We start from the raw sequence: 13,041 nt of genomic DNA, 5'->3' as shown, positions 1-13,041 counted from the left end.
AAATGATTTTACTCTGGTAAAATATAATTACTTTCTGATAAGGACTTACTGGGGAGGAGATGGCATAATAGCAGGCATAATAATAAGTCCAATATTAGACTTCTGAATGAAAATTCTCAACCTTCTCCTTACTGGCTTCAATTTCCAAAATTGTATCAGCAGTAATTTACTTGAAACAGATGAACCACCAAAGGCAACAAAATATCTAAAGGCAATTTAAAAAGATCTTTTTAAAATTAATCCAGGCAACACTAGCTGTGTGTGACATATCTTATGCCAAAATATCAAGAAAATTCTTTGAAAATGGCAAGTTGTGGAATCCTATCTGCCAGGTTCTGGAAACCATGACAGTAACTGAAATAACTAGGCTTTAACAAGTGAGACCGCTTATAATACCGTAACTGTTTCTGAAAAATACATGACCTCTAACTACTGGCTTATTTATTTATACCCTGAATTTTTCCACAAAGGATTTGAAACAGCTACCCTAATATAAAGCGAAGCACATGAATTATACCCACCCGGCTTTGAATTGTGGCTCTGCCATTTACTATTTATAATCTTTGTGCCCTTAACTTCGGAGATTCAGTTTCTTAATCTGTAATAATGAGGATCACAATCCTACTCTGTTGGGTCATAGGAAGGATAAAATGAAAGAGCATGTACCACAGTATCTGGCATATAGTAAGTGCTAAATAAATATCAGTTTTGTGCCTTCCCTATCCAAATGTATGCTATGTAGAAAAAGGATAAGGTGGAATTTTAAATGATTTTTTAACACACTGATATGTGCCAAGCAGAAATGTGGACTGATTATGAGTTGCAAATGTTACCGTTTGCATGTAACAATCAGGCTCAAAGCAAATTCAGTTTCTTTTCATAAGGTCAGCACTTTGAGAACATATTTTATAAACCTTTTAGCTATATTATTTAATGCAAATAAAATCTGAAGAAAAAGATGAATGAAAAGAGCCCATTTGCATACTAATTTTCACACTATCCATTCAAAGGATGATTAAACAGTCTAAATTCAATTTTCTTATAAAACATCTATAGTATTAATCAGGCTAACATAATTTTAAATGTAATTCTGCTAGTCTTAAAAACGTGATTTCCTTTTAAAAATATTTAGAAAACATCTATCAATATCTTTTCTATTGAAGAGCAGCGTTTAGTTTAGATTTTTAAAATATGATCCAAGTCACAAAATACTAAGTACCAGCCGTAAGCACTATTACAACTCTGCTCACGTTAAGGAGAGCAAGTAAACATTTTATACAGCAGTAGAGGTGACTAGGAAAAAACTGAAAAGCTATTTGAACTGATTCCCCCTCCCCCTCCATTATACCCGGGAATGCAAGTGTCCCGCATCTCAGATCAAACTGAGCCTCGGTCTTACTGACGTAACCAGTAACCCTATCCACCTCTCACACTGCGGAGGCCGGCAGGGCAGCGGCTGCCGCCAAGTACACCACTCATCAGAGCCTGCCCCATTCCACCCCCGCGTTTCAGTCATGCTTTCCAGAAATGGGGTCACTCACTAACTATTACACACACGCAGCCTATCATCCTGTAATCCCCCAAAGTCCGCTGCGGGGATAGAAGACAGCAAAAAGTCAAGAAGGGAGAATCACAGACATGCCACCATCAGGAATTGATTTTCCACTCCGGAGAGGAGCGCTGATGCCCTGGAATGGGTCTTGTCTGGATTATTTTCGCAGACCCCGAGTTGGTTCTGGGACAGGGGCGGCTGCGAAAGCTCGATGCTGTGCCGTGTCCGGGGAAATTGTTTTGCCGTCTTTGGGTACATTGTTTTGGTTTTTGGCACTCGGTTAGGTGTCTCTGGGATGGTCACCGAATAGATCCTGGGGGAAGAAAACCTGAAAGCCCTTTAGGGCGGCTACTGATGGCCTTGAATATCACCCTCTCACCTCCATGGACAGGAAACTCAAGTTAAAGCTCCTACGGACTGGGTCCTCGAGCTCAGCGACCTAAGAAATGGGGGAGGGGGGAGGACCTCAAGCTTCCACTTTCTCCCTTGCACCGGCAGAAACCGCTGCGGCAGACAAACTGTGGGGAGGCAAAAACCCTTGGCTGTCCTGCACCCCCTACCCGAAACCCCCACAGGTCGCCAGTCCTGCCTTGGGCCGTTCCAGCCCCCAGGCGTCCGACTCACAGCACCAACTCCCTCCCCTGGCCAGACTCGAGAGTCCCCGCTTCCCAGTGAACCCAATCCATACCCCTCCCTTACACCCCAAAGTCGCCAGGGTCCAGGGAAGCCCCCAACCAGGCAGGGCCAAACTTCCCAACTCCTCTCCGGCCCCCGCTCAGCTTCCCGCTCCCCCCACGCAAAGTTGATTAAAATCGGCTTCTTGCAAAGCCCCAGCGCCCACTCCAAACCCCACGCGCCACCACACCACAGCCCCCCGAGCGAGGGAGGGGAGGTGAGGGTGCGGGTGGAACAGAAGGGCAAACAGACCAACCCCAACTACCCAAACCGGAATCCCAGACAGAGGGGAGATGCGAGCAGCAGAGGAAGGGGCCAAGTGGCCAGCCCCAGGGAGGGGAGCTGGCCCGCGGGGGCGAGGGGAGGGGCGCGCCGGCCCCCGGCCGCCCGGCTTCACTCACCTCAGCGCTGTCGGACGGGCTCTCCACAGCCATCTTCTGCCACGGGTCCGCCAGCTGCGCCAGCGGCATCTTCCCCCCCGGCCCGCCGCCTTCACCGCCTCCTCCCTCCCCGCCCGCCCCACGGCCGGCCCCGCTCTGTCGCCGCCCGAGCCCCACGACAGCAGCAGCGGCGGCGGCAGCAGCAGCACCAGCGCCGGCTGCCCGGGAGAGGGCTCGGCGCCGACACCGACCCTCGAACGTCGCGCGCCTGGCTGGAGATGTCCGCGCGCGGAGCGAGAGCCTCGCGCCGCTGCCGGGCACCCGGTCTCGCCCCTTTCTTCCTCTCCTCCTTCCGCCGCCGGGACTACAGCTCCGCCCCCCCCGCCGGTTCCCGCGCCCGCTCCCAGTAGAACAGCGGCGGCCGCGCGCTCCCCCACTTCCGCTCACAACATGGCGCCTAAGCGATACCTGTCTCTCAGAGCGAGGCTCTGCCGCCGCCGCCACCGCCGCGCGCACCCGGGGGCGGGGCTTGGGAAGACACGCCCCCGGCCGCCGGGCTTCGCTCCTCCCTCCTTCCTCGCCCCAGCCTCAGCTTCTGGGCCTCGCCTACTTTCAGGAAGGGCGAGCCCGAGAGATCTGGGGGCGTCGGCGGGCGGCTGGCAGTGGGGGAAAGAAGAGGGGAAGGGTAAGAGGAGCTAAAGGCTGGGAGCCTTGAACTGCTAAGGGTCCGAGCAGGTCGGAGGCTACTTAAGGATGTAGATAACAGTGGTCCCCGCTTAGCTGGGGGAGGGAGATGGGCGAGGCGCAGTGGGCACAGTCCGGTGCCAAAGACCCGGAGAGTGAGCGTGGGGTGTCTTTTCGGTCTCACTCCTTGGTGGGTGTTTGTGGGCGCGTCGTGTCTATGGGAACATCCTTTAATGGACCAGGACCCGCCCTATCCAGGCTCACACGCTGGGCATTCACCTGCCCCCGCCCCCCCCGTAAAGTCCCCCACGACGGGGACTCGTAAGGCTTTGTGCCCTGGAGCTCCCTGGAGGTTCAGCTCTCGGTTATGATTCAGGGCTCTCCAAATCGAGGCTCTGGTGTCATCTTTTTAATATTTGGAATTCATTTGTCCTGCTTGAGTCGCCCCCCACCCAAAGTCTGCAGAGCCCTCAGGCATCAGCCTCGACTCTCGAAGTCCCCCACTCCCTGCACGAAGAAGAAAACAAGGAGGTTCCTTGAGGTTGCCCCTCTCGGCAGAGGTTGGGGAATTATTTTAAAATACCTTGTTGTCAGAAGCCTGGGGTTTCTGCTCCTCTGTTGACTTTAAATAAAAGATTAGATTAAAAAATCAGGCTGGCCGAGGGTGGAGGAGGGAAAGCGAGGGAGGGGTTCTAACTCCTCCTCCAGCCCAAGATAGGGAAGCCCTGGGTTAAGGAAACCCAATCCCCAGACGGCAACGGAATCCAAGAGGACCGAGAGTTTGTGGGGAGAGGCCTGGGCGTCTGGACTGAGTCCCGCCGGGGGGGGGGGGGAGGGCGGGGGTTCTACCTCGTGTTCCCAACGCCAGGTGCCTAGCAAGCTTAGTGCGCCTGGGCAAAATTGTGTAAAAGTCGCCGGGCTGAGTGGAAAGCTACTGCAGCCACTGGCCAACCCTCTCTACGACGAGAAGGAAAAAAAGTAAAGGGAAATCTCCAGGACTGCCAGTGCCTTCATCCCCTCAGGCCTCGGCGCAGGCGTCCCGGTCCTCCCACGCCCAGCGGCCACACCGCGTCCCCCGCTGCGCTTCCGGTGCACGCCTTTTAACAGCTCGCTTTCATCATCCCGGGACCCAGACACCTGGAGAGCCCTTGGCTTCCTCCCTAACGCAGGTGTGAGGTTGAGATTAGAGCCCCACTCCTGGCCGGACAGGTCTGCGCGGGCGGTGCGAGGTTTCTCGCTGGGCCCGAGAGAGGCAGGTGTTCAACTCTTTCTTCTGCCTTAGCCTGCGCGCCCTCTGGCACAAGCTCGAGGCCCGGGAGCCTCGTGGCCACCAGAAAAGGCTCCATCTGTTGAGGGAGCCCGAGGAGGTGGCCGGAAGTCCTCGCTGCGCGCCCTCTCTCGCAGCCTTGGACTCAGGGGGACAGCTCAGGGTTGAGCAACATCTGGGCAGGCACAGCGTGGTCTGTGCGGTGGGGGGTGGGGAGGACTTAGCTTGTGATTTTGTCACCTTCCCCTGCAGGCTTGATTCTAGTGCTGCAAATCCAGTCTGGACCCAAACTCAACTAATTTGGCAGCACCGTCTCCGTAATTCCTGACGGTAAAACCAGTTCACAGAAGTTTGAGGATAAGGAGTTGTGCATTGTTTTGCATTTATGTAGGAAGTGCCTAATTTATCTTTCATTTACATTGCAAAGCCACATTACCATTCCTTACAGCGAAAAGAAGTTGGTCAATTTGGTTAGTTTAAGGTAAATTAGTCCGCCAAACAGTGATCCATTATTCCAACTAACATTCTTGCTTTAGGAAAAACATACTTTATATTTAAGGAGACAGTTATTATGTGTCTAACACTGCCCCGTGCGAATTACTCCACTGTAATAAATCAAGTTGTATACTGAAAAGTTGATTTCAGCATCAACTTTTATTCTTTTTACCTTGAGGACTAGAACTTCTAAAACAAAGTTACTGCGAACAGTGGTCACATTGCAGGAATTAGGAATGAAATGAACTGTTAATAATGGGCTATGTACCACTAGCACAGCTGTCTTGCACATAGGATCAACTTGATAAGTATTTGTGAATTGATTTAGAAAAACACCATTCTTCTTCCTTTTGTCCAAAGAGAAAAATGAATTTTTTCTTTTAGTTAACAAAATTTTTTTTCATTTATTTCTTTTATAAATCAAAAAGCAGTGCAACCACTCTCTCTGGGTGGGAGAATTTGAGAAAATCAAATGAGGCTGGGGGATGTTTCTTGTAGGCGGCTGCAAAAAGAGTTATTTGAACATAGAAGCTGATATTACCCTGAACAGGATTACTTTTTTCTTTCCTGTTTAAGAAAGGAAAACTCTAAGTGTAGTTATTCAAAGAGTAGCTGCCTCTAGAGATCACCCTGTGCAGCCTAATATGGTAGCTACTAGCCACACATAGCTCTTGAAATACTTAAAATAAGATTGGCTGATCGCAAATGAGATGTGCTGTAAGTGTGAAGTTCACACCAGATTTCAAAGACTTAGTACAAAAAAAGAATGTAAAGTAGCTCAGTAATAATTTTTATATTGACTACATGTTGAAATAATGTTGAATATATTGAGTTAAATAGAATAGTTCATTAAAATTAATTTCACCTGTTTCTTTTTACATCTTCATATGGCTACTATAAAATGTATACTTATATATGGGGCTTACTTGTCAAGATTGGCATTATAGTTCTAGAGGACAGCACTGCTTTAGAACTTTCACACTGAGGCTTTTAATGTTAAGTGATATCCTCACATTCTACTGTCTTTTGGGCTCCTTGGTGCAAAACCAGCACAAAGGGCTGATTCTATGCCCCACCTCCTGCATAAATCTCCCAGTCAGAACCAAAATATTGGAAAGTTATTACTTGAAACTACAGCAGAGGGAAATAGCAAACCTCAGTCGAAAATCCGGACTTGATTTCCAAGAAATCATTCCTGATGTATGACAAGACAACCAAATTTAACTTCCTCTGTCCCCAACAATTTCCTGCTATAATTATAACCTTTGTATAGAAGTTTAAATGGGCATTTACTTAACAAAATAACATTTGTTCAAAAAATGGAGTTCCATCAGTCTGGAAAAGTTACAAGATGACTAACTACGGCTCATGGCACAATCTCTACTTTACACATATCCCGAATTCACAGCTCTATTACATATAGCTTTGTTACTACTATAGAAAACCCATAGAGTGTAATCATCACCATCTCTCTGAAAAGTCTTTTCCCTTTACTTTACATTATTTTTCACAAAAAAAGAAAAAGTAATTGCTAGAGACTATTTCTTTACAGAGAGAAAGAAAGATAAAACTTAGGCTCAAATTTTATTTCATGTAAGATAATAATCAAACAAAATACATGGTGACATATCTTCCATGTGTATGAATTTTGTGGGATTTTTTTTAAGTTCCCAAATAAAAATTAAGAACATTTTCTTGATTGATACACATCTTAAGAGACGACAGGAATTTCTACATCTATTTGAACATTTTAGTTGAGAGAATTCAAATTTTGGAAATGCAAGGATCTTCTCTAGGTTCCCTTCCAGATATAAATTCAATGATTCTAGAGTTGCCTATGATGAAAGATGGTAATAAAATCTATAAAGAACTAAGAGGAGGGCGACTGGGTGGCTCAGATGGTTGAGCGTCTGCCTTCAGCTCAGGTCATGATCTCCAGGTCCTGGGATTGAGACCCACATCAGGCTCCAGCTCAGCGGGGAGTCTGCTTCTCCCTCTCCCTCTGCCTCTCCCCTCTGCTCATGCTCTCTCTCTCTCTCTCTCTCTCCGTATCTCTCTGTCTGAAATGAATGAATAAAATCTTTAAAAAAAAGAAAAGAACTAAGAGGAAGACATTCTGTGATACAAACACTTGAGTTATTTCTTGAACATTCTTCCCAGTAAGACGATATGGGATCATTATAAGAGCCGAGACAGGCCTGTGCCCAAACTGAAGATTCCTTTATATGTCTCTAAGCTTCAACCTGATGGCCTAGAACAGGGTCTGGCACATTGTAGTTGCTCAATAAATATTTGTGGACTAAGCTTTGTTTTCCTCATTTGAAAAATAAGGATAATAATACACACCTGGTAGGATTGATGGGAAGATTGAATGGAAACAATGTCTGTAATGCATTGAGCACAGCGCCTGCCACATAGGGAACCACTCAATAAATGGAGGTATTGTTATCAGCTTCAGAAAGGGAGTATTCCTGCATACATAATGTAATTCAAATACTCCACTCAAAAGTTATTGTTGAGTGAGCATTTTATTATGGTATAATCTATTTCTTTAGTGCACTCTTGGATCACAAAAAATGATATGGTGAGTAACTTCCTGTGGAATTCAAATAAAAGAGCATGTAGGGTAACTTACTGCTCTGTTTTTCAAGCCACATGTGTTGAAATGCAAATGATTACAGGTCAGTTGCCTCATAGGCTATGATCAAAACTTTGTTTATGTAATGCTCAAAAGAAACTAACGAATGTATGATTCAAAGTTAACATTACCTGACTCATACTTATGTAGGGAGGATGGGAGGAACAGGGAAGTATGGAGGAGAGGTCTGTGTCAGACATGCTTTAATGTTTTCTTTTATTGGTTTCCAAAATGCTTAATCCTTAGAGGTGTCGTTTTGTTTCAGAGTTGTTTGAAGGGAAAGAATTATGGGACTTTGAGACTTGACAAAGAACTGAGAAGCCATTCTTGGTGCTTTAATAAGCTACTGTTTTCCTTCAGTTTACATTTTACTAGAACAGAAAAAACCCAGTACATGTTCTTGTTTATGAACACTAATTCATAAGAGGGAGATAATACATTAAAATTTCATTTTCAAACTGATATTAAAAACGGCTACTTTAACATTAACCAAAAATTGCAGCATAAAGTATTCCTTCAGAGGATAAACATTCCCGTTTTATAACTATCAATTTAGTTTGGTTGGTCAGAGCAGTGGTTCTCAAATTTTTTCAGTCCACAAACCATTCTAAAGCAAAAACTCAAGGACCACCGGTTTGTACTCATCACTATGAAAAAACCCCCAAAACTTTATGGAACTGTTGTTTTAGATCATAGCTGTTATTGTGGTTACATTTTAAAAAATATTTGTGTTTTTGAATGTACATTTGAGTCTGCAACTAGAAAAGATACTTTAAAAAATATCCTGACTTTTTTAGTGACTTGAATGTAAGACCAGCCCCACAACAGCACCTCAGCTGGGGAAGTGACGTGGAGGAAAGCTATGGAATTAAATGGAGCTCTATTCCTCGATCACCAACTGAACTCCAAACCATATGCTTGGGAAACCTGCAGCTTTAATCACAAAAATTGAATGAATGAAGGAATGTCAAATCAAGTCTGTTGCAGGAAAAACTGGCTGTAGATTAATAATGCCATGCTTGTAGATGAAGTATATATATATTTTTAAAGATTTTATTTATTTATTTGAGACACAGAGACACAGAGATACAGAGAGAGAGAGAGCATGAGCAGGGAGAGAGGCAGAGGGAGAGGAAGAAGCAGGCTCCCCGCTGAGCCAGGATCCCGATGTGGGGCTCCATCCCAGGACCCTGAGATCATGACCTGAGCCGAAGGCAGATGCTTAACCATCTGAGCCACCCAGGCACCCCGATGAAGTATATTTTTATCAAACAACACACTGATTATGACTTCAGTAGATCATTTTTTTTAAGATTTTATTTATTTATTCATTAGAGACAGAGAGAGAGAGAGAGAGAGGCAGAGGGAGAAGCAGGCTCCCAAGGAGCAGGGGGCCTGATGCGGGACTCGATCCCAGGACCCTGAGATCATGACCTGAGCCGAAGGCAGACGCTTAACCATCTGAGCCACCCAGGCGCCCTTCAGTAGATCATTTTTAAGTCATGTTCCTGTTAACCAGTAAATAAAATATATACTTTGGGGGCATATAAATATTAAGGAATCCTTTTATTAAAAAAGATACTGGTACAATTTCAAAAAAATTAAATTTAAATAACTTACACTTGCCTACTAAATAAGGGATGAATTCTATAGATTAAATGCAAATTAAAGAAACCCTACCTAATGAAACTATATGAAAATGTTGAGTTCAAGTAGTGTTCACAGTTTTGGACACTCTACTATCTTATATTTTTTTAAAGATTTATTTATTTTAGATAGAGAGAGTGCGAGAGTGAGCAGGGGGAAGGGCAGAGGGAGGGGAGAAAATCTCCAGCGCATTCCCTGCTGAGCACAGAGCAGGGCTCTGGGACTCAGGACTTGGGGCTCAATCCCAGGACCCTGAGATCATGACCTGAGCCAAAATCAAGAGTCAGTTGCTCAACTGACTGAGCCACCCAGAAGCCTGGACACTTTGCCATCTTATATGACAATGGTGATGTTGACAGTAAAGCTAGATATTTATTGCATACATACTATGTGTCAGGCACTATTATAAGTGTTTCACAGGTATTAACTTCTTTAATACTCATGGCAATTCTAAGAATACTAAATATATATTAATAGTTAACAGCTATTAAGTACTTGCAAACTATTAAATTGCTTACATACATTATCTTGTTTTGTTCTAACAATAGGTACTGTTAGCAAAAATTAGTGTATCAATTTGATAAAGAATGCATGTTTTGCACTATAATTTTTTCAGAAAATGTTCAGGAAAATGTTTGGGGAAAATGTGCCATAAAATACAATTATATAACTACTTAAAAGGATCTTTATTAAATACATTTGCATGTCATATCACTTTCTTATTCTTTATTTTTTTTCACCTTGCTAGAGACAGCAAGGTTCTGTGAATGTCATTTTGAAAAAAATGAAACTAAGTTCTAGTTTCTCCAAAGGGCGATCAGTAAAATGCTTTTGAAATAATGCTAAAGGAAATAATTTTCAAATGAAAACTTTTCTTTCCATAATTCAGCATGGGTCTTTAGACCACTCTACTGGGTTGAATTATGTCCCCCAACAATGATACACTGAAGTCCTAACACCCAGTACCTCAGAATGTGACCTTATTTGGAAACGGGGCTGTTGTAGATATAATTAGTTAAGATGAGGTCACACCTGAGTACAGTGGGCTCCTAAGCAATATGAGTGGCGACTTTATAAGAAGATATCCATATGAAGACACAGACACAGAGAAAACGTCATGTAAAGACAGAGGATTGGAGTGCTACATCTACAAGCCAAGGAACACCAAAGATTGCCGGCAAACCACCGGAAGCTAAGAAGAGGCAAGAAGCTAGAAAGAGGCAAGGAAGGATTCCCCTACAGCTTCCAGAGGGAGCATGGCCCTGCTGCCACCTTGATTTTGGACTTCTAGCCCCTAGAACTGTGGGCAATAAAGTTCTATTGTTTTAAGCATCCCCCACCACCCCAATTTGTGGTACTTCATTATGGTAGCCCTAGCAAACTAATACAACCACTGAGAAGATTTTTGCTTATACACTTGAATAACATTTTTCACTTCTGAAAACATTATATCTACTATTAAGGATTTCTTAAAATAGTTGGTACATCTTTGTAAGCAATAGGAAAAAAATGATAGGTCCGAATTTGGAACATGTTTAAAAATGGATTAGAGCCTGGAATTTAATTTCTTCGGGTTAAACACTTAATGCTAACAAAATAACCCCTGATTTTTATTTATAGATCTCTGGAATCCAGATGATTCTATATCAGCAATTTTCCCTGAGTATAGTATGGTATGCACTCACTCTTATTTGTTAGATTCGAGTGAAAAGAATTATGCTGCAGCTTCATAAATCATTCCTTCTGTCTGGGAGGTCTGTGTTTGGGCTGATTTCATTTTTCATTTGGAAAGTAACTTCTCTCTACTTCTCTTCCTGTATTTCTCTAGGTGGTTTGTGGCATGACCAGCTACTTACTTCACCAAATTATAAATCTAGAGTTCATCCTGTCATCCTACCCTACTCCCTCTCGCCCCACCCACCACATTATTTGACAGCTGTATTTTGTTGATTCTGCTTTCTAATCTGGATTCTGTCAAACTCTCCTACTCTACCACAATCGCTAGAGTTCAGGTCCTCACCATCTCTGACCTGTATTATATGATGGCTCCCTCTAGAATCTGCCTGACTTTTAACCCATTCTCCACACTATGGCCAAAGGGTGCTTCCTGAAACGAAAATCTCATTTTGTTCATCCCCTTCTTAAAACTCACAATGGCTTTCCATAGCTCAGGATAAAATCCCAGAAGCTTTGCATAGATGCAAGACACCTGCATTTCTCTCCAGCCATCAACGGCAATTAAGAGAAATAATTAAGGATTTATCATGCCTTTTCTTGTATAAACTGTATTTCAGACCAACCATATAAAATTAGTCAATGAAATTTCTTTATAGAAGAATTTCAGCTTATAAATGTAGACAGAGTGATAGACTTAGAAAAGCACTATTTTGAAACCCATAATGAAAGAACTGATTTAGGCAAAAATTGTAAGTGAATGAAGCCATTAGATAAAAAGTGGATGGGTAATTTGAACTGGAAGGATCAGGCTATCACCACTTGAACTCACTGATCAGTCTTAACACCAGAAAAGGCAGGAGAACCAAACACTCTAAGCCTCTTATGTCATGCAATGGGAAGCATATAGTACTACCTATGAAGTATTCTTTCTAAGAACTTGAAGGGGAATTCAATGAAGCATCTAGAGCTGTGCTGTCCATTATGGTAACCACTTGCCACATATGGCTATTTAAATTTAAGTAAAATAAAATAAAAATTTAAAATTCATCTCCTCAGTCTCACTACATTTCAAGTGTCAATTTTCACCTTTGGCTAGTGGTTATGGTATCAGTGCCCTTCGTAAGACGGTTCCACTCTGGCAGAGAGTTCCAGTGAACTGTGTTGCTCTAGAGCTAACTTTTGTTTTCAGGAAAAGTGGGGCTAGAGAAAGAAATTAAATGATACTAGAAGCAAGAAAATAGACAAATATACAAAGCAATATTGAGAAAGAAGAACAAAGCTGGAAGTAGCACGATCCCAAATTTCAAGATACATTACAAAGCGGTAATAATTAAATCAGTATAGCACTGGCACAAAAATAGACACATAGACCAATAGAACAGAATAGAGAGGCCAGAAATAATCCCACACTTATATAGTCAATTAATCTATGATAAAGGAGGCAAGAATATACAATGGGGAAGAGGCAGTCATTTAAACGGTGCTGGGAAAACTGGACAGCCATGTGCAAAAGACTGAAACTGGACCACTTTCTTACACCAAACAGAAAATAAACTCAGAATGGATTAACAACTAATTGTGAGACCTGAGACCATAAACCTCCTAGAAGAAAACATAGGTAGTAATTTCTTTGACATGGGCCTTCGCAACACTTTTCTAGATATGTCTCCTAAGGCAAGGGAAACAAAAGCAAAAATAAACTATTGGGACTACACCAAACTAAAAAGCATTTGTAGAGTGAAGGAAACCATCAACAAATGAAAAGGCAAGCTACTGAATGGGAGAGGATAATTGCAAATGATACAACCAATAAGGGGTTGATATCCAAAATATGTAAAGAACTAAGACAACTCAACACCAAAAAAACCCCACAAATAACCTGATTAAAAAGTGGACAGAGGACCTAACAGACATTTTTCCAACAGACACATGAAAAGATGCTCAACATCACTCATCATCAGGGAAATGCAAATCCAAACCACAATGAGATATCACCTCACACCAATCAGAATGGCTAGTATCAAAA

General features: G+C 43.3%; 1 protein-coding gene across 12 annotated transcripts in view; it reads right to left on the bottom strand.

Annotated features, from left to right (window-relative positions):
- RPS6KA3 (ribosomal protein S6 kinase A3) overlaps nucleotides 1–3,003 on the bottom strand; it is a 110,733-nt gene extending 107,730 nt beyond the window's left edge. For 5 of the 12 annotated variants that reach the window (XM_078064478.1, XM_078064484.1, XM_078064479.1 and 2 more), the window contains exon 1: nucleotides 2,629–2,711. Coding sequence is in view for 3 of the 12 variants with exons in the window: in XM_078064477.1 (XP_077920603.1) it covers nucleotides 2,629–2,697 (69 nt within the window). In the remaining 9 variants the exon portion in view is untranslated. Of the gene's footprint in view, nucleotides 1–49; nucleotides 206–2,628 lie in introns of all 12 variants that reach the window. The other 7 variants (XM_078064481.1, XM_078064482.1, XM_078064488.1 and 4 more) reach the window with 5 other exon arrangements.
- Between the last annotated feature and the right edge of the window lie 10,038 nt (nucleotides 3,004–13,041).

The sequence above is a fragment of the Halichoerus grypus genome, chromosome X (assembly GCF_964656455.1).
Source record: "Halichoerus grypus chromosome X, mHalGry1.hap1.1, whole genome shotgun sequence".
Lineage (NCBI taxonomy): Eukaryota > Metazoa > Chordata > Mammalia > Carnivora > Phocidae > Halichoerus > Halichoerus grypus.
Note: the sequence above shows the minus strand (reverse complement) of the source record. Positions and strands in the feature narration are given on the sequence as shown.